General features: G+C 40.7%; 1 protein-coding gene and 1 long non-coding RNA gene across 6 annotated transcripts in view; one reads left to right on the forward strand and one right to left on the reverse strand.

Moving 5' to 3' along the window:
• Positions 1–22,969, forward strand: part of LOC125979967 (uncharacterized) — a 71,992-nt gene extending 49,023 nt beyond the window's left edge. Inside the window, exons 6-13 of one of the 5 annotated variants that reach the window (XR_011088020.1) lie at positions 4,330–4,454; positions 6,407–6,489; positions 7,462–7,595; positions 16,054–16,748; positions 18,808–19,123; positions 19,698–20,370; positions 22,412–22,475; positions 22,550–22,697. This is a non-coding gene — a long non-coding RNA (uncharacterized lncRNA). The other 4 variants (XR_011088021.1, XR_011088019.1, XR_011088018.1 and 1 more) reach the window with 4 other exon arrangements.
• ccbe1 (collagen and calcium binding EGF domains 1) lies at positions 324–15,964 on the reverse strand. The gene is made up of 11 exons (XM_049738877.1): positions 15,712–15,964; positions 15,552–15,635; positions 5,919–5,971; positions 5,593–5,727; positions 5,279–5,416; positions 3,781–3,893; positions 2,938–3,034; positions 2,722–2,861; positions 1,955–1,990; positions 821–856; positions 324–725 (listed from the first exon to the last, which is right to left on the reverse strand). Exons 1-11 carry the CDS (start codon positions 15,813–15,815, stop codon positions 468–470), a joined length of 1,194 nt encoding a protein of 397 aa, XP_049594834.1. The 5' UTR covers positions 15,816–15,964; the 3' UTR covers positions 324–467.
• Positions 22,970–24,028: the final 1,059 nt, after the last annotated feature.

Raw genomic sequence — 24,028 nt, forward strand, 5'->3', positions numbered from 1 at the left:
TTCAGCAAAAAAAGTTCAAACAACAACAAACTTTTATGACTTTAGAAGAAAAAAAAAACTTAGCTGGATCCCGACGCAGCTGGAAGTCCCAAAGAGGGCCCAATACGGCCTTTTGAACTTCTGACACAGCGCATATAATAAGTGGATGTAATCATATTTTAATAAAAAAATAATACTCAATGAATACTTTTGTGGCACCTTGACATACTAGTGCCCCATGCACAGTTACTAGTGCAGCAAACAGTCAAACTCACATAGTCACTCCAGCTCCTCAAAGGCGCCACATTTTGCTGTTGTGACTTTCAGCTTAACCCCATGGAAGGATGTTTAAAAAAACGTTTAAAAATAACCATTATCTTGCATACAATCTAGAAAAATAAACATCTGTGATCCAAAAGGCATCTGATACATTCTGTTAATAAAAATAGTTAAATAATAATACGATATTTACATCTCACATTGACTATTTAGAGTCCATTGCTGTCTGTCCTGCTTCGCGGCGGCTTTCTCTTGCGGGTCCTCTTGGAGTGCGGCGGTGACATCGTCTCTCGGAAGTCCTCGCCCGAGCCCATGTCTTGGCTGTCTCGCCAGGCGCCAGGCATCACAGGGAGCTCCTCCCCCGGGTAGACGGGCGCTCGGCCGTACACTTTGATCTGCAGGTCGGCGATGTCATTGCGGATGTCAGCCATAAGCAATAGTAGAAAGTCGAAAGAGCCTGGAGGGCCCTAAAAGTCGACAATGACAAACAGATAAATAACAGTGACAAAAAGTGATCTTCCTTACTCAGAACTTTAATTTGGATTTAGATGGCGATACTTACTGGAGGTCCAGCTGGCCCGGGTGCTCCTCGCTCCCCCTGTAGTGTAAAGAAACAAATATTTAGTTTAAATGAATTTGAGTATAGGGGATCGCGAGAGGAATCCATAATATTGTAGATTTTTTTTTTTCTCTAACGAGCGCAATAGCAACTGTGAAGAATCACTGTTGATCTACGGTAGCGCTCGTTTGCCTGACTGTTGAGGTGGTTTGGCGTGCTCGCAGGGGCAGAGGGGGGTCACGCTGGGGCTGTGAGTGTTTTGGCAGATGGTTTGGATTTGTTACTCGGAGAGACAGATTAGCATCACCCTCCGATCTATCCACACAAACATCTCCGTTGCGGGAAAATTGTGTGTAGCTAAGGCACCTCAATTGGACCACACCAACGAGCCGCTTAGCCCAGCAAATCGGTATTAAACTAAGCGGCACAGTTCCAAAAGATGTCATAACTTTATCAAAAATCAATAGAACCATCATTTTTGCCACATGTTGCATGAAGGCAAGCCAAGAGCAAGCGCATCAGCTCCGCCTGCTTCCCTCATTCAACATGAAACATATTTATTTATTTACAATATATCAGTATTGACACCGGAAAATGGCGAGAACGAGTCAGACATTAGTCCCAACAATTAAGCTCACCAAACTATTATAAGATTGCTTCAATACCAAGAGTAACCAAAAATGCTTTTATATACAGTTAGTGGTATTTTTTCATGTCTGATTAAAATAAAAAACGAGACAGAAAACAGAAAATGCGAACAGACATCCTGATCTAAAGTTTGGAGCATCTTGAAGCCTTTTGGTTTCCTGTCGAGGTGAAGCAAAGAACACCATTCCAGTTCCCTTACGAAAAAGATCCTGAAATATTCCAGACGTGCCGAGTGGTCCGCAGGGTTTTCTTAACACCGATCAGGAAAAAAGTTAATGACCACTTGAACAACTCTAAAGTGTTAACCCCCTGCGGGCTGACTTGTGATTTTCATGGGGCAAGAAACACGTTTGCACTTGAGTGAATCACAGACGTCATGTACAATCAGTCATCCGTCTTAAATCCGATTTAGCAACTTGGACTGTGAATAATTATCGCCGTGTAGTTGACACTTGACCTCTGTTAACCGCAGTTGAATTTTTACGTCACCTTGTGCCCGTCTTTTCCCGGTGCTCCCGGAGGCCCCTGTTGGATAAAGACAACAGCTCATGTTAGGAATTGTAATAGTGCTTAGCCATGATGATGCGCTAGGCTCTCTTAAGCTAGCTTCATACCACAGGTCTTAATGCTCAATTTAGATTTTTGCGTGAAATACGATTCTTTTCCCCAATACATCGACACACCTCTAACGAGGATTAAGAGGTTTTCAGAGACGAACGTAAGTAATTAAAAACCTCCGAATGCTCACTGGAGGGCCTTGTGAGTTTTTGGCCCCGTTAACGCCGCCGGCTCGTCTGATTGCAGGTGTTGATAGTGTCATTCATCAATATGGCAATGCACAACGGCACCCTGCGCATTCTTGGTCCACGTCCCGGTCATACTAATCAACATGAAAGGATGACGCTCGCGGGCAGAGAAGGCAACCCGGCCAAAGAAAACCACTTGTCAAAGGATTAACCTTTCATTGTTCTTAGCTCCAAAGGTCAACGTTTCAGCATTTCAGGCTCAGATGAAATGGATCGGATCTTAACGACGCTATTAATAACCATACATTGATTCCAAATATTTGCATGTGAGCTCATACTGTAAATGAGTTGCACTTTAATGATCATCTATTTAATTGTGAAATGAAGTTATGAGATCATGAGAAAAAAGTCCGTATTTTTCTTTTACTATTATGGAAGCAATTTTATGAAAATTAAATGTTGCCAATATATAATTTTACAAGGCTAAATGGCTGAATAGTATCAACTGACCACAGGTCCCCGAGAGCCTCGTTTGATGTGGGACAAGTCTGGTGTGGGCCCCATGGGACCCATCAAGCCCCTTGGTCCAGGAGGGCCCAAGGGCCCTGATTGTCCTACAAGACCCGGTGCTCCTTTGGGTCCCGGATCTCCTAAACAAAAAAACAAAACCAGACGTGTTTATGAAAGTTAATGTTGCTTTAACGGTGCAATAAGATGCACGTTTACCTGGCGGACCAGGCAGGCCCGGCGGTCCCGTTAAAAAGGTAGCTGGGATTTTGTCGTTGGTCCTTTGCTCTGGAACATTAGAACTGCTCGACAGTATCTTGATGAAAGAAAAAGTCAGTCGGTTAATATTTTACAATGATGCATGAATGAAGATGAATAATCATTGTCACGCATTATTTTATATGTCTGTCCAGTATGTATGGTACTAAAGTACCACGTGACAGGAAGCAATTAATCATGCGATCCAAAGCGCCAGAAGTGGCAGACAGGATTCCTTGCGGTGAAATGCGAGTCTACCGTTGTCTTTTTCCCCTGTTAATTTCCTGTCTCATTCGCACTTGGAGAAAGACATCAAGTGAAGTGAAATGTGTCCAGGCGTTTTTATCTCTCTTTAAAAAAAAAAAAAACAAAAGGATGAAATAATGTAGTGTATTACATCTCCAGGGGGCTGTTAATGTGTGACTCGCACTGTCAAAACTGTGTGGAAAAATAAAGGTGGGAGTAAATGGGTTCTGCAGATCTCCATCATGAAGACGTATAGTAAATGGAAGTTAGTTAGCACACATTAAAGTGGATTATGGTTTACCGTGTGCTCGCAGTTATTTACTGTAAGAAACTGCTAAACTAAAATGTTCGACCCAATCAAACCCAATCAAAAAAATATTCCAGTTGATCTCAGTGCTGCTGGCATGTTGCGCCATAATTTGGTTTTATACTCAAGGGACGGCGGATTTGTAAAAATCCATTGGAAAAAAAAAAAAAAAAAGTATTATTATCGTGGGGTTCACTGTATAATATTGATAAGATTTCAATTTTTCAAAGTTAGACATCTAGGGCGCCCACCTTCTGTTTTAGCTGCAACACGGTGGTCTTGATCTGCTGGAAGTCATCACACGTGGCTGAGCAGGTCCCCGTGTTCATCACATTGTCAGATGTCTCCAAGACATGATGCAGCACTGTTGATGATATCATTGCTGTTATTTTTTATATATATATTGTTAAAACACACTTCACTATTGGTGACTCACATTCCGACGCAAATTAGTATGATTCCCGTTTAATTGACAAGTATAGGAGCAGGCATCACACCTCGTGACATCACACCTCGCGAGCCAGCCGTCAGTCTTGGGTCGCCCCTTTGAGGGGACCCGTTTGCCAGAATTTTTCCACCGCCATTCCCATTTGCCCCTCTGGTTGGATAATCAGAGTAACAATCGTGAAAAAGGTCGACGTACAGAGCTTGCTTTTGTTTCCACACGCATACATTAAATGGCAGATTGACAGTGTCGGGACCACGTAGCTTTTGGGGAGATACCCTCGGGAGGAAGGACCGCCTCATTGCCGACGGAATGGGCGTGAACATCTTTATTATTATTATTTTTAATCTTCCAGGTCCTTTGTGATGTTTTCCTCAAGAGCATCAAGGCAAACCGTAGAAGGACCCCGGAGTCCAAGGGTTCAAAGTTCACGCTCGGGAGGAAAAACTGTTCTGACGTGCCATTTGTAATGACTACCAGGTGCACCCACCCACACACACAAACACACACACACACACACACACACACAACACACACACACACACGTACGTCCCCACCAATGAGGACATAAAATGTCCCTGCTTAACCCCAACACTTACTGTTTGCATTAAAACATCCCTTTCTAACTGTTAAGTTTATTATACTGCATGGAATTGAAAGAAGTCATAACTGAAAAAAATATATATACATCCTTACATCAGCCCTGAGTTATTCAACCACCCAAGCTGACATGGCTCGGCATTTTGCAGCCCTTGAGCAGAATGTTCGCTTTTCCAGAATCACCTTTCAGGAAACCAAGAAAATGGCATGTTGCATTGCCAAAGAGAGCAATCCATTCTCAAAACTTTAGATTTACTCTATAAATTCAGCTAATTTGAATGAGCTGTTTCCACCCGGCAGTAACAATATATTTTTTTCTTTGGCCTGAGGGGCAGTTATGATTGTGCCCATTGCGATCTATATAAGACAATAAGTCATTTTAAAAAATGCTGAAATTCACAAACTGGAAAAAATGCACTCTAATTTGAATTAAGAAAGACATTTCACATTTTTTATGACAAAAGTAAACAGTTAGTCCACCAGGGGATTAATATCACCAGAAAAAAAAATCATAACTCTTCACTGCTGAAGCCATTTTCTCTAACCCGTCTGCGAACCCGTCACCGTACTCAATTTACGGCTAAAGCATTTCCTAAGCTAGCCTAAGAGAGCAGTTGCATTTCTATACGGGTAATTTTGTTGAGAAACCTATGATTAAGTTCATAAATCCACGCAGCCCGGTCTCCACGTAACAAGCCACTGACCTCTTCCTTCTTTGCTGCATGTTTGCCCATCTTCCTCCAGGAAGAAGCCCGGATGGCACTTGCAATGAAAGCTCCCAACCGTGTTGATGCAAAGTTGGGAGCACACCGTCGTGTTTGTGTCACTGCATTCATCAATGTCTGAACAAACAATACAGGAATCCACTGTTATGTGTGGGGTACAAATACTGATGCATGTAATAATTATTTACTGCTTAATCAGATGCAATGCAACATTCATCTTTTTTGTAGCAACATACTATTTTCACATCCTGTCACGTGAAAAAATGTCTTCGCTTTCAAATGGAAAGGCTCACCCAGGCAGTAGGGCTTCTCACGGTTCCGGTGTCGCTCGCGGTGGTAACGGTAGCCGGGGTAACAGGTGCACACCACGCGGCCAAAGTGATCACTACACTGCTGCTCGCAGGGAGCGCCAGCGCACACGTCGTAGTCTGCAAAATACAAACGAAAAGTTAGCCGTGTGATTTTCTACTCACTTCATCCACAGGACAAAATATTTATTGTACATAAATTATAACCACACTACAAATAGAAATAGCCTTTTTAATATTTTTCACAAAAATTTGTAATATATAACCAAATTGATTGATCATATCAAAACTAATTGGCGAGACTCGCTTACCTTCAGGAATGCACTGGCCCAGCACGAACTTGAACCCCCGGCAGCACTGCTTTCTGAAAAATACCAAACGGGAGCAAATAAAGTTGGGTATAATACGTCTATTAAAGCCGCATTACGCCTGACATGTATTAATAAAATACAAACAGTCGCAGCTGTCCGCAGGTCGGACACAAGACTTTCCCGCTGACTTGGACTGGTTCCCTCACCGCTCCATTCTGATCCAAAGCATTACGATTATTATTCATCACCGGCTCACACTCTAAAAGCAAAAAGTGCTTCCAGGTGTTGCTGTTGGTCAAGCAGGAAATGATACACACTAAAAAAAATTTGAATTACCTGAATAAGTGAACAGGGCAATTCAACGTGTTCACTTAGAGAAGATGACCCCGTAATTCTTGCAGCATTTATTCAGCTATTGGGGGCACTGCCTTTATTTTGTGCTTGGCAGCGTTCAAATATGATTGATGCCACTCATTTTTCTTTTATAGTTTGACCTACTTGTGATGTGAGGTAAAGGACAAGAAAAGCTGGCACAGAGGAGTCTCGGTTCAATCTGATGAAACTATAAAAGGTAAAAAAAAAAAAAATAATAATTATAATAATCTAAAATAGTAATAATTGTATTTATTAGAAGGATATTAACAACAGTTAGTTTCTGAATGGTAGCGCTACACCCAATGATGATTTTACAGATGATAGATGTTAAAATGGAGGTTCGTCTTACATGAACATATTTCTTTTCAGGAAACCATTCGATGTAAAACGGTAAATCAACCACATGAGGGAAACCACAATGATAGCTTGAAAACATTATTTTGGTTCAACAATGTACTTTTAATGTATGTTTTCTTTAAATGTGCGCTGCGAGACATGCTCACTGGAACAGAATGCAAATAATAATCACTCACTCTTACGGAATACTTACTAGACACCGTGACGACTTCTCTCGGCACACAGGGGGCGTATGAATGTTAAAGCGTGACCATCGCATTTGATTACGTTTGTCTTGACCCTCGCCGCAAACCAGCCATGCGCCACATAGGGGCGCTCAAGAGGCAAATGATTTTCAAATCAAATATCTGACCAGCGTGGCACACATAACGCCTGGCAACCATACTAGACTGAAGTAGATTATGAAACACTAGACGAGACAATACTAAACTTGAAAATTTATTGCCAGTAAATTTTATTCCCAGTAAGTGCTGCCTGATCTTGGCTAGCATGAAGTATTGTATTGTAAAGATTCTGGGAAAGGGGACGCCACGAGTGGACACCCTGAGAGAGTTGACTCGCGGATGACTTCCTGTGTGACCCAAAAGGAGAATAAGCAAACAGTCGGTGGGACGATGGCGGTGAAAACAAACATCCCCCGCCATCACGAGAGTAACCAGATCCATATCCGTGTTCACTTTCCCTCAACTGTGCATCTTTTATTAAATTAGCATTAAGGTAAAATGCTCACAAGATTGCCCCTTGTGGAGAAACCAAGCGGGGTTAGGAAACATCCAAAACAACTCTACAAGATTATCTGTTTTTCTTTCAGGAATGTTTCTGTTTAAAATGATTTCTCGTGGACTGGTGTTGACACACCATGACTTCAGTCAGACGTGGAGGGAGGAGTTGATGTTTCAATCTGCTTGAAGTTTAAAACAACAACGGTGTCCTAAGGAAAAGCAGGTCAGTAGCCTGAAACAATACAAGCAAAACAAAAAACAAAAGAAACTCGGCCTTTTTTGACCTGAACAGACAAGACAAGACATGCTATGACTACGCTTGACGAGATAAGACTTGATTAGACTAGACTTCATTGGACTTCACTAGACTGGATTGGGGTAGATGACACTAGAGTAGACTAGACTACACCACAGAATAGTTAATAACAGGCTGTACTAGGGTAGTTTAGCGTTCATTAGTCTGCATTCGAATAGACTAAAATAGACAACACGCGAATAAACTGGATTTGACTACACCAGATTATACTAAACTAGTCTACACGAGACTGGGCTGGGCGAAACTACTCTCGGCTAGGCTACACTAAATTAGCGTAAACTAGGCTAGACTAAACTCTATGCACTAGATTTGCTACACTAGACTAGGATAGTTTAGACTACTCTTGACTGGACTTGACTACAGTGGATTGGACTAAACTAAAATAGACTACAAAAGACCAAACTAGATTACTATAATAGTATACTAGATTAGACTATGGTAGAATAGTCAACACATGTTCGTGATGTTATGGTTGAAGCCCTGTGTGATGGACTTTGTGCATGCCGATACTTTCTCTCTTCCACCGTCTCACTAAAGCAACAGACCAATGCTCACATTTTCAGATTATTTGTCTTCAACGTCTGCTGGCGATACACAATATTAAAAAGACTCCCACCTGATTAACCGGCCCACTTTGAATGTGTGTATATGTGACCTCAAATATACAACCAATCAACCCATAATTGAATCATTTCCACAAATATGGTGGCTGCCATTTTCTTGCCTAACATCTCTGTTTGTTATTCTGAGAGAGATCCATTACTGTAGTCAAACCAAAGTGGCTTTTAAAATATAAAAATACTCACTTTTGATTGACACTATAAGAAAGAGATATTAATAACAAGATCTGTGTCCAATCCTCACTTTCTATACTTTGGCCACACTGTTTTTCCTCATGTTCACTCGTCTTTTATAGTCTATATTTATGCCAAAACCTATAAAATGGAATTCATCCAACTCGTCTTTTTTTATGGAATCTGCAGGTATTCCGTCTATTAAAACCTCTATGGTATTGTATGCACTCTAGCCACACTCCCCTTTTTCATATGCACTGTAAAACATTCTGTTCCTACGAATGAATCTTTTTAATACCCCAAGTAAAAAAAAAAACGGCAATGACGAGGTTATACAAGCGACGGCGTGTTGAAGGTTTATCTTCGAGGGGAACGCGCTAGAAAGAATGATGAGCCAGCACATCACATAAACCACAAAAAGTAGTTATTTAGTCACGTAATGTGTCAACGTGATGACACAAAAACAGCGAGAATAAATTCCGGGTGTGCGAAAATGTGAAACGGTTTTTGTTTTTGTTCACCAGAAATAGTAACATTCGCGTGTTTGATTTTTAATATGTTTACATGGCCTAGATTTAAAATTAATTGCATGTTTGTGAAGCAATGACTTTCTATAAACCGTCTTGCTAATTTTCGGCACACTTGAGTCAAATTAACTAGTATGCAGCTCCTCATTCAGGTACACATTTCATGTACATTAAACCTTGTAGGTTAAGAAGATGATGCAACAGATATTAAATCAAGTTGTCACTGTAAACCGTCTCAGCAGATCTTGGCATAGTCGAGTAAAAATGTAAACATGCACTGAAGTGCATCTTGCTCGGTTTACACTGTGGGGGTTCGCATCATGTCACTTACAAATCAACCTCCTCCATGACTGGTAAAGAGGATGATGTTATGGGATATTAAATCAAGACATTCACCATAAACTGTCTCGGTATTTGGAGGCGCAATGTATTCAGGTCCTATATAACGTAATGGTAAAGAAGATGAGGAGCTCAAGTTCAACAAGTTCAAACTTGCTAAAGCACACCTGAAGATAAGCGGTTTATGGGAATACAAAAAAACAACAACATAGTAATCTGAATCCATCTTAAAGGCCAGAGAACCACCAGGGGGAAAAAGACTTCATAGAGGTCACTGGTTCATCTAAAAATACCACAGGAGCGATTTTCCCTGTTCTTAATGTAAAATTCCTTTGACGTATTGACGTTCCCTCATCCGTGTCCTCATTATTCGCTGGAATTATTAGATTGCAGGTTAAAAAAATACTGACGATTGTTACTGTTTTTCCACCAGATGATATCTTTTTCTTAAGAGGGGGAACAGCAGATGGAGAACTTTGGATGACGAAAGTCGGATTTCGCAAACGCCATATAACATCTCAAGTTTTGCAACTGGCCATACTCTGCAACCTAACTGATCTTTGATTTCAGCCATCAATCAAAATCACTGCAATTCCTTGTTTTGTCTTGAAAAAATAACGGCCGTCTGAATAGCTGTCGAAATTCTGTTTCCGTTAGAATTCCTAACTCCCTAAAAGCTGACCTATGACTCAACTATTGTCTGTCAGATATCCAAAATCACTTGGGTTTCCGATCATGTGTAATTCAGTATTTCCCAATCTTCATAGAGCCATGGCGCATATTTAGAAATCACTCTGTGAAAAATGTCAAATATGAAAGAAATATTGAAAAAAAATGGAACGCGCGGATGCTAAGCTGCAAAAATGCAAATGTCAACTGTAGTTGACATATAAAGTCCATATTTAAAAATAGCATTTTTGTCATACATCTGGTCAGGAATGAAAAGTGGAAGTCTAACTCCGGGGGGGTAGTGCAGTCATTCGCATAGCTGTCATGGCGTTGGATCGATTGACACTCAACGGTCCATTCACAATCACCCTACGATTCACTAGCAACTGAGCCAGGGTCTAGTCTGCCTTCAGTCTTAAGTCAACCGGGATCGCATCCAGTCCCTGCTTGATGAATCCGTAGCAGTTGCCAAGGCAGTCTTAGCAGCAATTTAACCTTAAAAGCAAAACAACTTGACAATGGAATTGTAAACTGACTCAGGCTCTCCTTTGGTTCCCAACCCAAGACTGATAAATAATGGTCTGGGGGACCGAAGGTTCTAAGTAGAAGTCAAATCGAGCCGTGAATTAGACAAACTGCTTCAGCATTGGTGGTCTAACTGTGGCTCGGGGGCAATTTGTGGCCCGTCGACCATTTTTTGTGACATAGTTGTCAAGGATTTAGATTTATGCATACTCAACGATCCACTTTGAATCCAAATTGGTGAGCAACCAGGATGTATTTTACCTTTGGCTTCAAACAAGACAAATGTGGCCAATCACAGACTTTTGCCGTGGAACCGATTCCCGACTTTGATTTTTTTTTTTTTTGCAGACCAGGGTAAATCGGTAAATCCACTTCCACGCGCAAAATTGGCTCGGTTACCTTTATGCGCCCTTAAGGAAAACCCAGGAATGTTCCATGGTGGTCACTTGTGTTCAAGCAATATAACGAAGCAACAAACGGCATGTTTGCCGTTCCATGGTGTCCATATCTGTCACAAAGGAATGCTCTTTAACACTAACATGTCCTCCCTTGTGCTAGGGTGATGACTTGCACTCCTTCTGCATCCTCCTCACTGTAGGAAATACAAGTCTGGGCTTTAATTCCCCCACCCCCACCAGGAGCAGCAATAAATGCAAATCAAGCATGTCTTCATCTCTCACTTGCAGCTAATCAATCAGATCTTGATTCGAAAGTACAATATTATTAATGGGAGAATAGAATTATGAGGCACTTAATTTTAAAATAACAAATCGTTAACCTACAAGACAACGATTTTACACGATTAAAAGTCATAAATATTTCTAACAGATATTTTTTTATAATACAAGTCACAATAATAAGAAAACAGTAGTATTATGATGACAGAAGTCACAGTACTTTAGGAGCAAGCCTTAATGTATTGAACATTTTCTGTAATTATAATGAGAATAAATTTTACGTTAATGAGAATAATCGCAGTATTATGAGAAGAACATTTTATAAGAAAATGTTACAATGTTTTTGTAATAGTTAAAAATAGCATAGTGTTTTTAAAAAGTGGAGGAACGGTATAATGGCAATGCAATGACGTTTATTTGACCGTAGACGATAGCCAGTTCTGCTTTGCGGCAGGCACATTGCATTTTATCGTTTTTTCTGAAGTTTGAAATGATTCCAAACTTTGGACATTCTCTGTCTTTTACTCACTCTTTCCTTCTGGCTTGCACTTTTTTGCTACTTAAGTCTGCAGTTACAGTCTGTGTGGAAAAATGATCATTGAAGAATCTCGCGACATAGCGAAACATCAGGAGTATAAAATTAGATATGTACAATTTAAAAACCTGCAATACAGTAACGCCACAAAAAGTGAACCGCGTCATTTTAGTTTAAAAAAAATAAAGAGAAAAATTCCACAAAAAATGATGACAATTTTTAAAATATAGAAATGCTTTCGAACATACAAATAGTTGTGGACTGTCACACATAGAAAGTCATTTTGAGAATTGTAGGTTTCTCTCTAATTTTATGAGTAGGGATTCACAAATCATCTTTTTTAACACATAATTGCTTCCAAAGTTAATATATTATTTTTAAATCATTATTTAAAAGTACTATTGAAATATAAATTTGCCTCATTTTGTGAAGTCAATCGGCAGGTTCTGTATTACTAAAAACGTACGTCACACAATATCCTGTTACAATTATAGGGCACTGGGTTTGTGTGCAGAAAACGAATTTCTCAGTTTAGGTTTTGCTGTGCTCGTAATTAATCACAATGCAAACACTACCAATGACAATTAACAGTGTTTTTATTACTGATTAATTGTGATGATTACAATTAATCATTAGGTGTGCATGCTAGAAGGAAAGCAGTGATCATTAACTAGCCCCATTTCTTCCTCATCCTTCTTCTTCCTCATGGTCCGCTATTGAAATATTTTCAGCTTTCAACTCTGTAAGAGTCGTTATTTTCCCGACACTCATCTGACAGGCTTTTCTTTATTGCCAAAAACAATGATCTCAGGTTTGTTTTGACCCAAAAGCGAAACTATGTACAAGAGAGAAAAAAAATCCCTGTTGTTAAGCTAATACCAGAGGTTTAGCATTATGATTAAAAGCCCTTAAAAAAACGACAGGAATATATTACAATTTGAAGGCTATTGACCTGGAAACGCATTGCCAAAATTAACCCGAGATCCACTATAAGTTGTTAAGAAAAAAATCATAGCCATGTGTTAAAAATAGTCTCACTTTTTACAATAACCATATTATTGACAGGAAAAGTTTTTTTCCCGGATATAGTCACACGTCGGCATAAGCTTTGACACAATGTAGGCTGGTTAGTTTTACGACGTTTAATGGTAATAGATCGCGAGGATTTATTGCATCTCAATTGTCATATGGGCTTGTTGCACTTTTCCTCGGCAGGCTACGTTTCAGTGTTTATGATGGCGAGGAAGGCTGCCAACCAGTGTAAATGCTTTTCAGGCATCTCAGATTGGCATGATTTGCTGTGTCTACATCTGCTCAACGAGAAGTTGAGAAACAACCTGGACTCCCTCCATCATCCTTTCTTAGCTGCATTAGTAGCACAAAAAAATAACATATTTTAGTAATGCTGCTTTTAAACATATCTGAGTAAAACTTCCAGATGTGTTTTTTTTAGACAATTGAATCCACCTTTTATTTCTTTTCCCATGAAGCTGCAAAAGGAAGATGATTAGACATTTCTTATGCAGATGTCTAGATTAGAGATTTGTAAATCTGATACGTTGCTATAATGACCAACTAACAAGATGTTTAAGAAATTGATTTTACATCAAATAAGGCTCAAAATTTACAAAGGTTGACGTTCCATAACTTGAAAATAGCCCTCACTGGTATTTAAAAAAAAAAAAAAACATTGATTGAAACATTACACATTGTACACTGATAGGGGGAGCGACCACAATACAAAATATGCAAAATACAAACTGCGAAAATTTGACACCCGCCAAAATGGTTTGTAGTAGATGTTTTTTATAATTTTTATATATATATATTTTTGCTGACCATCCTTGCTCCCACCTCCCTCTCCCATATAACCCATAAGGAAAAAATTCCCAGCTCCGCCATTGCTCTTTTTTAGAGAATTAAAGAACCCAGTTTTGTGATGTTAAGAAGTTATGTTAAATATACAAAATATTAACATAACCAGAATAGTGTAACAACTGTGACCTGTGTTATGTCCACAAAACAGAGGAAAAATTAAATAATTAAATCCCATGTACCCTCCTTGGGATTCAATTATTTCCTACTGTTGCTTTAAACAACATCAAATTTGCAATAGTGGTTTGCAGTCAATGAAAGTGAGAGTGGTTTTTGATGAAAATAACAGCTAGCATATGCTAACTACAGCCATGGGGGGGTGGGGGGGTTGTGTACATAAGAAAAAAAGAAACAAAAAAGCTCCGTAACAGCAGAATTATTTTTAAAAACAACACTGCAACCACTGCACATGCCGCACATTAATTATGTTGCAGCTGTAGAGGGGAAGGGGTCTTTTACGGGGAAGTCTTTTTACAGGCCGGGCTAAGCCAACATCGCTCACACAATAAATCAGCGCAATCATCCTTTTCGCGCGCCCCCACTGAAGAAGAGTTATAAACAAAACATTATAAATGTGTTCTTTTTGTTCCCGCCATTGTTGCTTAGCGTGGAATCTGGCCTTCGTCTTGGCATGGCCAGCGCGGTGACGGTGAAACCGTTTCAACAATGTGAGCGTGGCCGATGAAATTTGATGATTTTATCAGCGAGTAGATGGCCTTTTGCTATGCTACATTAACTAGCTAACCAGAATTACGCTAGTGATAATAAACCTTTTATAACCACCATGAAAACCGCTATGTAAACAATAAAAAAAAACTAATCACAAGCAGAATGTTAAGCCAAGACTTAATTTTCTTGATGCGTGGCAAAGTAACAGCACTTAGCGCCCATGTTGTTGCCACACTGGCACACAATTGCACTAGTAATGCATTTATATCGCAATTAGAAGCATTTGTGAAGCAAAAGCCATCACAGCCTCTTTTGAGCCAATATTTAACGCAGGAGCCAGAGAAAATATCAACACACTAACACTCAGCTCTGTCACAATAGATTGAACATGATGGGAGGTGGTCCGTGGCGCTTTGATGAAAGAAGATCTGACATGAAATTGTGAGGCTCACTCCCACATGCATTTCAGCATCTTTGAAAAACTCATACCCGTAATTGTTCTGCAAAAGAACAGTTAGCTGTGTGTTTAATCACTACCAGTTATTTGTTATTTGTGTAAGACAGACAGACAGACATAAGTCAAGAAAACTTTGGGGTAAAAGGTGAAACGTCTGACAAGCCAAGTCCAGTTCAAGTTGAAATTTTCAGTGTTTACATTGGCATTCATCATCATTCATTTTGCTTAAACAATGTAAATTCAACATGTATAAAGATGTGACAGTACAATTTCAATCACAAAACACAAAAATGTATCATTTATTAATTAATCATTTAGAAGCTTCATCAGATTCACATACAGAAATTATAATGAAAAGGGTCAGTTGTGATGAAGGTAATGTAAATATGATGACATTTGTAGTATTATTTAATCAAAGATGCAAGTACAATTTAAGATGATTTTTTTGGTGCTGATTCCAAATCTGCCCTTTTTTCTCTCACAATTCAGATTCTCATAACAATAATAAAAACTATCATACATTTAGTAATTTTTTGTGAATTAGAGGTTAGTTTCAGCAACAGGTGGATTTTTTTTTCCTGGTAGCTATAAATTACAATACATCGTAAAATCTGTATTGTGCAGGATTTTAGAGGTTAACCTTAAAAACAAAGAAAAATAATCCAGTTCAAAAACCTGATGTGCTAGAAAAAAAAACCCTAAAGGCATTTATTTAATAGTAAAAAATCAGGACACTTGCCGTATCTGATTGAAATTTGCTGTTGATCAGTGTAATGAAAGCCAATAATGGACTTACCTGTAGCATGTCGCAACTTCCCCACTGGACTTGACGCAAGAGTACTTGGTTGTGGAGATGTTATCTGAACACTCTTCACTGTCACTGTCAAAATATGATTTTCAAAAGCAACGTAAAAATCTACGCCGTGGTCGCGTGAAAGTGTCCGCCGAACCCTCACCTGAGGTGGGCGTCCTCCTGCCGCTGTGACCTCGGCGAAGCTCCGGAGATGAGCAGTACGCAGGTGACGGCAGCGAGTAGGATCCGAGCGTGTCCGGGATTCATGACGCTTCGTCGGTGCTCTTGTCACTGAGCCACCCGCTCATTGCATGAGTGCGACGGTGGTGGTGCGGGGACCGTGCGGGATCCAAACCGAACACGCAGCCAGCTACGGACCCTCCCACTTGCCACGCGCACGTTGGAAGCAAGCGGCTCAACTGCAGTGATTTAGAAGTCATTCTTAGAAATAATTTTTCTTTAATTACTCGCTTTCTCTTTTTTTTTCTTTTTTTTTTACATTCAGGTGGAAGTGCAGCGAAATTGAGGACTTGAGCTCTGCTGCCTTCTCGCGGTTATCAATGGAAGCTCAACGGCGCACACTCCAGTTCATTGTGTCATTGGAGAAAAAAAGTTTGTTGCCCGTTATGTCACTGACAGATATCAATATCAAGTTCAACAACTGGGGATGGCTGATGGTGTAGTAATATTCAACATTTTATTTTAATGCAGCGAAAATGTATATTTATTCATGTAACATTTCAGTATGCTACGCAGTGGTAGTATTAATTTAAAAACTACTTTAAATTTGTTGTTTTTATGAGATGTTCCGACATTTATTCGGAGCTATGACGATGACATGGGGGTTGGTAAATTATATTGCCTCTACCCACCCACCAAAGCAAACCTACGCCTTTGGTTTTAAGTGAGTATTGCACATATTTTCAAGCTGTTTGTCGTTTAAATTAACATATGCAGGAGCACCATTACGACACGAGTTTGTTTGTACCTCACGAGCTATCGTATATCAACAAAGGTGGCTTGTCAGCGAGCACGCCCACAACTGGCACTCGGCTGTCGATCAAACTTTAATCAAGGAAACCGTTTTGTTGGTTTGTTGTTTTCCACGCAAAAGCTGATGTCCAAACTGCAAGAATGGAGGCTCCACTTCGGCTGCTGGTCGTCTACCTGCACATCTTGACGCCAACATATTTTCGAAAGGTACTGCATGTTGCGTTTCCTTCATATTTTTATTCGTACTATGTAGTGTTATGCCTTCGGTGACGAGAGAAGGTCAAAATACCGGCAGAGTCTAATGAGACGTGGTATTCTTTTCCAAAAATAATTTAATCCGTGCTTTGAGTTATTCTACTATTCAGAAGTTGTGGTCAAAAGAAATAAAAAAAAAATAAGTGGGGTGGGTGCACTACAACTTGTCTCTAGCAGAGGGCGCTCACCCTCTGTATTTGAGGATTCCATTACTGTTGCGGTCATTTGATAGTTTGTGATAATCGATGGTAAATAAAGTGTTAAAAATAGGAGAGTTTCATTGTAGTTACCAAGGAAATAGTTTAACAAAAAAGAACAAATTGATTTAAAAAACATCATATTGGCTCGCAGGAGCTAGTTAGTCTGTTTACATCATTCAGCATTAAATCACTTTTAATTACTCTTCGTCATTAAATCCTAGCAACCGACTGCACTGGAAGCATTTATTTCGAAACAAAACGTGGTGTTTGGATTCGAAATTGTATTTTCACAAGGGGAGGTAAAGGCATGATGTTAGGAGCAGTTTGTTGCCTTTTACAATAGTTTGACCAATTTTGTATTTTGGCACATAAACTTAGTCTTTTCAGTCGGAGGACTTTGAAACCTTGGTTGAGGTGCTCATTGCATGTCGGGTGTGGATCTGATGTGTGCGATGTCACATTGTACCACAAGATAGCCGGCTGCCAGCATCCACCTATCCTGTTACTTCAAATGGCACACAGCGCCACCATGGGGAAGGTGAGCACATGCAAATATCTGAAATTGCTCTCTGGGCCAAAAACCTTAAAAAAAATTAATCATCAAACACCTCTTAATGTGTTTTTAATGACATTGATGCAAAGCAGGTTAGTCAGAAATATGCATTTGATTAATATTCAACTAACTTGGTTTGTATCAGTGCCATTGAAAAACACATCCAAAATTCTGTGATGAAGATGTCATGCAGTACCTGGCACTTAGAGATGTCAGCTGTTTGCATGTGCTCACCTTCCCCCTGGCGGCACTTGTGTCACTAAATAAGTGACATCACACCTAAATTCATCAAACAGTTAAGCTGCTTCCATGCAAGGCCTGTTGTCAATGTTTGTGTGCAACTAAATCAGTCCCACACAAACATTGACTGCTCAAATGTTTTCAAACTGTTTTTTTGTTCAATAAACTAATCAACTGGAATACATGTCTTGTGTTTTTTAAGAGCAAATTTGCTTAACTCATTTGAAGTTTTCGTGGTTGCTGCAGTGGCACTTAGGTTTTGGAAGGCAGTTTTCAGTCTCGAGGTGAGCGTTGCCCTGCTGTCACTGCCATGGTCTCAAGTCTTTGACTGTTACTCTCCATCTTACGTGACTCAAAGTGACAGGAATTCAACTGCAGTCACTTTAAGTCATGTGAGATGGAGGATAACAGTCAAAGACTTGTGTCCATGGCTGTGACAGAAGGGCAACGCTCACCTCGAGACTGAAAACTGCCTTCCAAAACCTAAGTGCCACTTTGCCCGCCTCCTAACTCTGCCCAAATTTAGTCTGACCAATCACAGTGTGGCTCTAATTTGCATAACCACGCCCACATGTCTAACAGCCAATCAGAACACGGCATTTGCACATCTGACCAATCAGATTGCTTCAAAATGACACAGCCACGCCCCATTTTCGCCCAACCAATCACACAGCATCTCATTTGCATCTCATTTGCATATCCCCGCCCAATTTTCAACCAATCAGAGATTTTAGTTCCCGTTGCCCCGCCCACTTCCTTAGCTCTCAGCGAATCATAAAGCAGTATTACAGTTTTATCCCGCCTTAATTCAGAAAATATTCTGGGGGGAAAAAAAATCCCCCAAAAAATTTTAAAAAAATTCCAGGGGGGGTAAAAAAAAAAAAAAAAAAAAAAAATTTTTTTTAGGTTTTTTATTTTAAAGTTAGGATATTTTTAAAGTTTGATTTTTGTGATGTGTTTATAATGAAGAGTTGAGAGTTCAAGTGTTCTTTGCAATCAAACTTTATTTCTTTTGCAGAGTAAACATTCAATCGCAACAAAGTAACAAGTGTGATCGCAGTCTGCTCATTGCCGAGTGGTGAAGTGGTCGGCCAGTGGGACGAGTGGTCGGCCAGCGGGACGTGTGGTCGGCCAGTGGGATGAGTGGTGGAGTGGTCGGCCAGTGGGACGAGTGGTCGGCCAGCGGGACGTGTGGTCGGCCAGTGGGATGAGTGGTGGAGTGGTCGGCCAGTGGGACGAGTGGTGAAGTGGTCGACCAGTGGGACGAGTGGTGAAGTGGTCGACCAGTGGGACGAGTAGTGGAGTTCGTGTCTGGACCTAAGACAAAGAGATCTGTAAGTTAAAAGTCAAGTCAACATTTTGGCATGAAACATACCAGTGCGAAACAGTTGTTCATGGCACCAAGTGTTGAGAGCTGCATGACCAGGAAGCTGATCTTATTCCTTTCTGCCTGTCAGAAAATAGAAAAAAAATATATTGGAAGAAAGTTGTCATGATTGTGCAATGAGCATTTAAAGAGCGTACCGCCCAAATTTTGCCCACCCCTCAGTCACCTTTGAGATAAGGAAGCAACGTTTTGCTGGCATGCAGCTTTCCTCTGCTCCTTTGCTTCCACTGTGAGCAGGTACTCCATGATAACCCTCCCCTGGACACAAAAAAGAACAGTCACTCAACCTTTGGAACATGGTAGGCTGAAATGAAATTTACTTCCTTCTCTTACCAGTAGAGTGCTCTTCAGGCAGCAAGTAGAGACCTAAAAGACTTGGTACACCTGCCAAAAAATTAACTTAAAGCTTTCGGCAAGTAGCATACCAGAAATGGTTCTTTTCACCTGTAGGTCCTATAAAGAAAAGGAACAAAGACAACTCATTTTTAGTTTACTTTTTTTTTTTTTTTTTTTAACTGTAGACTGGAACCTTCCGCTGAAGACTTTGGTCATTTGTGCACTTGAATCTGAGACGAGTAACAGCAGGTGGATCTCCTGAAATGTTGCCGACTCCTGAACGGACATCTGCATACAAACAAGGGAACAGTCAAGTAAGTTGATTAGTACGTCTCAACACTGAAAACGGTTACAGCCTAGAGGACCTTCCGCACAGTTTTGCAGAATTTCTTGGCCCAGCAGGTGGAAGGTCTTTCTCCTGCTCAACGCTGCACTCCCTAAGAGGGGGGAAAAAAGCAGGTTAGTGTTAACATGCCAATTTTTTGTCCAAGTTTTGTCACCTGTCAGCATGTAGGACAGGAAGTTGATTAGGACGCCTCATTTCTTGATGGCCTACACCCGCACCACCTGAAACAAAAGACGAAAACGTGTCAAGCACTTTGATTTGTCAAGTTTGTCATTGCAGGTTCAAACCTAGAGCTTTACTTAAGTCAATCCATGCAGCAGGTACCCGGTCCTTTGGCACCACCTGGTGGACAAAACGGGGAAAACCTGCACAGGCTGAAATAAATTGGACAAACAATTGCTCTTGTGTGCACGTGTGTTTCACCAACGAAGAATGCTGGGGCAGCTCTGGACTTCTCTCCAACCGCAGTTTGTTGGCCTGAAAGACACAGTAACGTCACGACCTATCTTGAGGTAAATTTTCAGTCATACGCGATGGTTTGATAAATATGTTCAACAAGAGTAGACCTGCAAACGTCTCAAATCCAGGGCTCATAGGACAGCAAGTCGGCCATTTTGAAACCTGCAGACAAAAAAAACAAAAAAATTCAAGTACTCGATTAAGTTTAATGGCTGTCCAAATTAAAACGTATTTTTGCCTTTTTGCAGTCAATCGGGTTCTTCTGTTGCAGATGCAGGCCTAGGGACAGAAATGAGACAATTAGATGCGGTTGATTAAAAGGGTTGACGTGTCAATCTACTTTAAAACGCACAGAAAGTCGGCCATGTCGGGCTCATTTTTAATATCCGCACCTGTAGAAAGAAAGTAGAATATTAACACGAATGCATCGAAATATTTGATCGAGTCCCTCGTGTTTTTATGCAAACGCTTTGTCTACTTACCTTCGGCCAAACGGCGTTTGATGCAACTTAAGGTCGTTTCCTGCCAAGGATAGAGCAATCCTTTTAGCTCGCATGTCAGCAAGACGTGCAACCTGCAACTTGACGCTGAAAGAGAGTAAAAGCAGTTAGTTTTAAAAGGCTTAGAAATAGTGAACACTCATCTTGTCTGCGTTTTAAACGCTGCATGTTGTGGGAAAGCGTGCCGCGCAGCAGCAAGTGGACCAGCACGACGAGACGCTGTCAAAAGTGTGCAAGAGAATGATTGTCGCGTTTGTGACGTCTTATATAGGATTTATGTGATGACGTCATTAACAAGCAAAAGGGGGGAAAAGAAAAAATAGACTTTTCGGCGAAGCGAGAGGAAAATGGCAAAGAGTCATCGGTGGGAATAGACGGGCCTCGAACTAGGGTTCAAGTATTCGGTGGCAATGGCGTTATCCACTCGACCACAGCCTAACGAATTTCGCCGAAGATTTGGTCGTATTTGTAGAACGGCTTTGAACAAGTCCACTGACACTGAACTACAAAAAAGCGAAATAGTCTTTTCGAATCTGCAATGGTCGAGAGGTTAAAGATTTTGCCTTGAGTGCAGGAGACCCCGGGTTCGATTCTCCGTCATGCACATTTATTGCGTAAATGATGAGGAGACCGGGTCTCGAACCCGAATTGTCTGGTCACAAGCGCAGAATTATTTCGTTCGGCCACATTGCCATGAAAAATTCGCGATTTTGTTCTGTATTTAACGTACATGTTCAAAGTAACGTACAAATAAAGAAAAGTTGGCCCTGATGCTAAGATATCAATTGGTCTTGTGGTTAAAGATTTTGCCTTGAGTTCAGGAGACCCCGGGTTCGACTCTTCGTCAATGCACATTTATTTCGTAAATGATAGAGACCGGGCCTCGAACCCGAATTGTCTGGTCACAAGCGCAGAATTATGTCGCTCGGCCACATTGCCATGAAAAATCCGCGATTTTGTTCTGTATTTAACGTACATGTGTAAAGTACCGTACAAACATAAGTGGGCTTGAATGCTAAGATATCAAATTGTCTTGTAGTTAAAATTGTTGCCTTAGTTCAGGAGAACCGAGTTCGATTGTCACTCATGACTGTGTATTATATAAATGTTAAATAGAGCGAGACTCGAACCCAAAGCTCCCGATTACCAGACCAGATAATATATCATTTGGCTGAAGTGCCGTAAAAATGTCCATGTTCTTACATGTATTTCATGTACAGCTCGACTGGTACAAATGCACAAGTGTTACGTCGTGTGAATAAAAAAATCAACCACGTATAGTAAGGCTTTTGATTTTTTGTAAATGACCACGTATGAGGCTTTTATTTTTTGGGGAAAAAAACAACAAAAAGACACGTGTAATAAGGCTTGTCTTTTAAATTACCTTGTAAGATAAGGCTTTAAGAAAAACGATTGTATAGTAAGGCTTTTTTTTTTTTTAATCGGCATTGTATAATGATTTTTTTTTTAGAAAACAACGAGTGTATCGTAAGACTAAAACAAGAGTGTATTGTAATGTTTGACAAATTTATTCCAGCACGTGATGCACTCACTGATGCGGTCAGTGCATGTTCTTCCTGCTCTTGTCCACTAGGTGGTGCTGCAGTATCGGGTTCCTGCAGCATGGATTGACTGGTGAAGTAGTGCTCCTCACCAAGGTTTGAACCAGTTGCAAAGACAAACTGGATGACTAAACTTACTAAAAAGCAGTTTGACTGTTCCCTCATTGAAGTTGTGTGCAGGTGTGTCCATCCTGGTGAACCTTGACAGCATTTCATGTGCCGTCTGATATTTCAAATGCACGAACGATCACCTGCTTCAGTTTCCAGTCTAAAGTTAAAAATAAAAAGTTAACTAAAAATGAGTCACTGTGTCTGTTCTTTTTCCTTACAGACAAAGGTGGTAAATCCAGGTTCATGCAAGTGAAAAGCCTGCCACGATTTAGCTTTAGCCGCAAGTGCTTCTTCTCCAGCAGCTAAATGAGCTCCCTGAGAAGCACCTGTGGCCAAACTGTGGACTTGTCCACACTCATATCACCGGCCGACTACTTCATCACGCAGCAACGAGCAGACTGTCTTCCAACTTGTCACTTTTTTTTGCTTTGTGATTGAATGATTACTCTGCAAAAGAAATAAAACTTGGTTACAAAGAACACTTGAACTCACCTCTTCATTCTCAAACAGATCACAACAGTCAAAGCAAACGTTTGACTATGTAGTTGCAATACCGCTTGCCTCCACTGGATGGCTCTTTTAGCCAAGAGATCAGCATCCCTCCTCTCTGCTTCATCCCTCCTCTTGTTTCTGCACCCTCGTCATCAGTGGCCACAAAATGGATGACAGCTTTTAGTGCAAGCGGGGTGCGTCACGAAGGCGACGGTGACGATGGTGTGCCATTTACCTTCCACCTGTTTCCATGCCTCAGCAACCTGAGCTGTCCAATAATGAGGGATGCTGCGAGGCCTCACAGGCTCACATATAGGAGAATAATAGGGCAGGAGAGGCAGCCGTGGCCTTGTTTACAACACAGGTGTCAAACTCAAGGCCCGGGGGGCCAGACACGGTCCACCACATCATTTTGTGTTGCCCGCGAAGACAAATTGTGTATCAAAAGGGTTTCAAAGTAGGGTTTAAAGCTGGGGTTAGGGTTTCAAAGTAGGGTTTCATACTAGAGTTAGGGTTTCAAAGTAGGCTTTAAAGATAGGGTTAGGGCTTAAAAGGAGGGTTTCATACTAGAGTTAGGGTTTCAAACTAGGGTTTAAAGCTAGGGTTAGGGTTTCAAACATGGGTTTAAAGCTAGGGTTAGAGTTTCAAAGTATGGTTTCAAACTAGGGTTAGGGTTTCAAAGTAGGGTTTCATACTAGAGTTAGGGTTTCAAAGTAGTGTTTAAAGATAGGGTTAGGGTTTCAAAGTAGGGTTTCATACTAGAGTTAGGGTTTCAAAGTAGGGTTTAAAGCTAGGGTTAGGGTTTCAAACATGGGTTTAAAGTTATGATTAGGGTTTCAAACATGGGTTTAAAGTTATGATTAGGGTTTCAACTTAGGGTTAGGGTTTCAAAGTAGGGTTTAAAGATAGGGTTAAGGTTATGTTATTCAAGTGGATGCTGTGTAAAGAGTGTTTTTGTGACGACTCAGCGGGCTCCGTGTGGTTTGTTGTCTGCATGCCGGTCTGCAGTGCTGCAGCAGTGCCGGTCTGCACATGCCCAGACGAGA

This window comes from Syngnathus scovelli, chromosome 13, assembly GCF_024217435.2.
Source record: "Syngnathus scovelli strain Florida chromosome 13, RoL_Ssco_1.2, whole genome shotgun sequence".
In the NCBI taxonomy this organism is placed as follows: Eukaryota; Metazoa; Chordata; class Actinopteri; order Syngnathiformes; family Syngnathidae; genus Syngnathus; species Syngnathus scovelli.

Excerpts from the sequence above, each read along its gene's own strand:
- ccbe1 (XM_049738877.1), bottom strand. The coding sequence starts at position 15,815 with ATGAATCCCGGACACGCTCGGATCCTACTCGCTGCCGTCACCTGCGTA. Across the intron at positions 3,894-5,278 it reads ATGCAGCAAAGAAGGAAGAG|TGCTGCATCATGTCTTGGAG; the intron begins GTCAGTGGCTTG and ends TATCATCAACAG. Across the intron at positions 726-820 it reads CCGGGCCAGCTGGACCTCCA|GGCCCTCCAGGCTCTTTCGA; the intron begins GTAAGTATCGCC and ends GTCGACTTTTAG.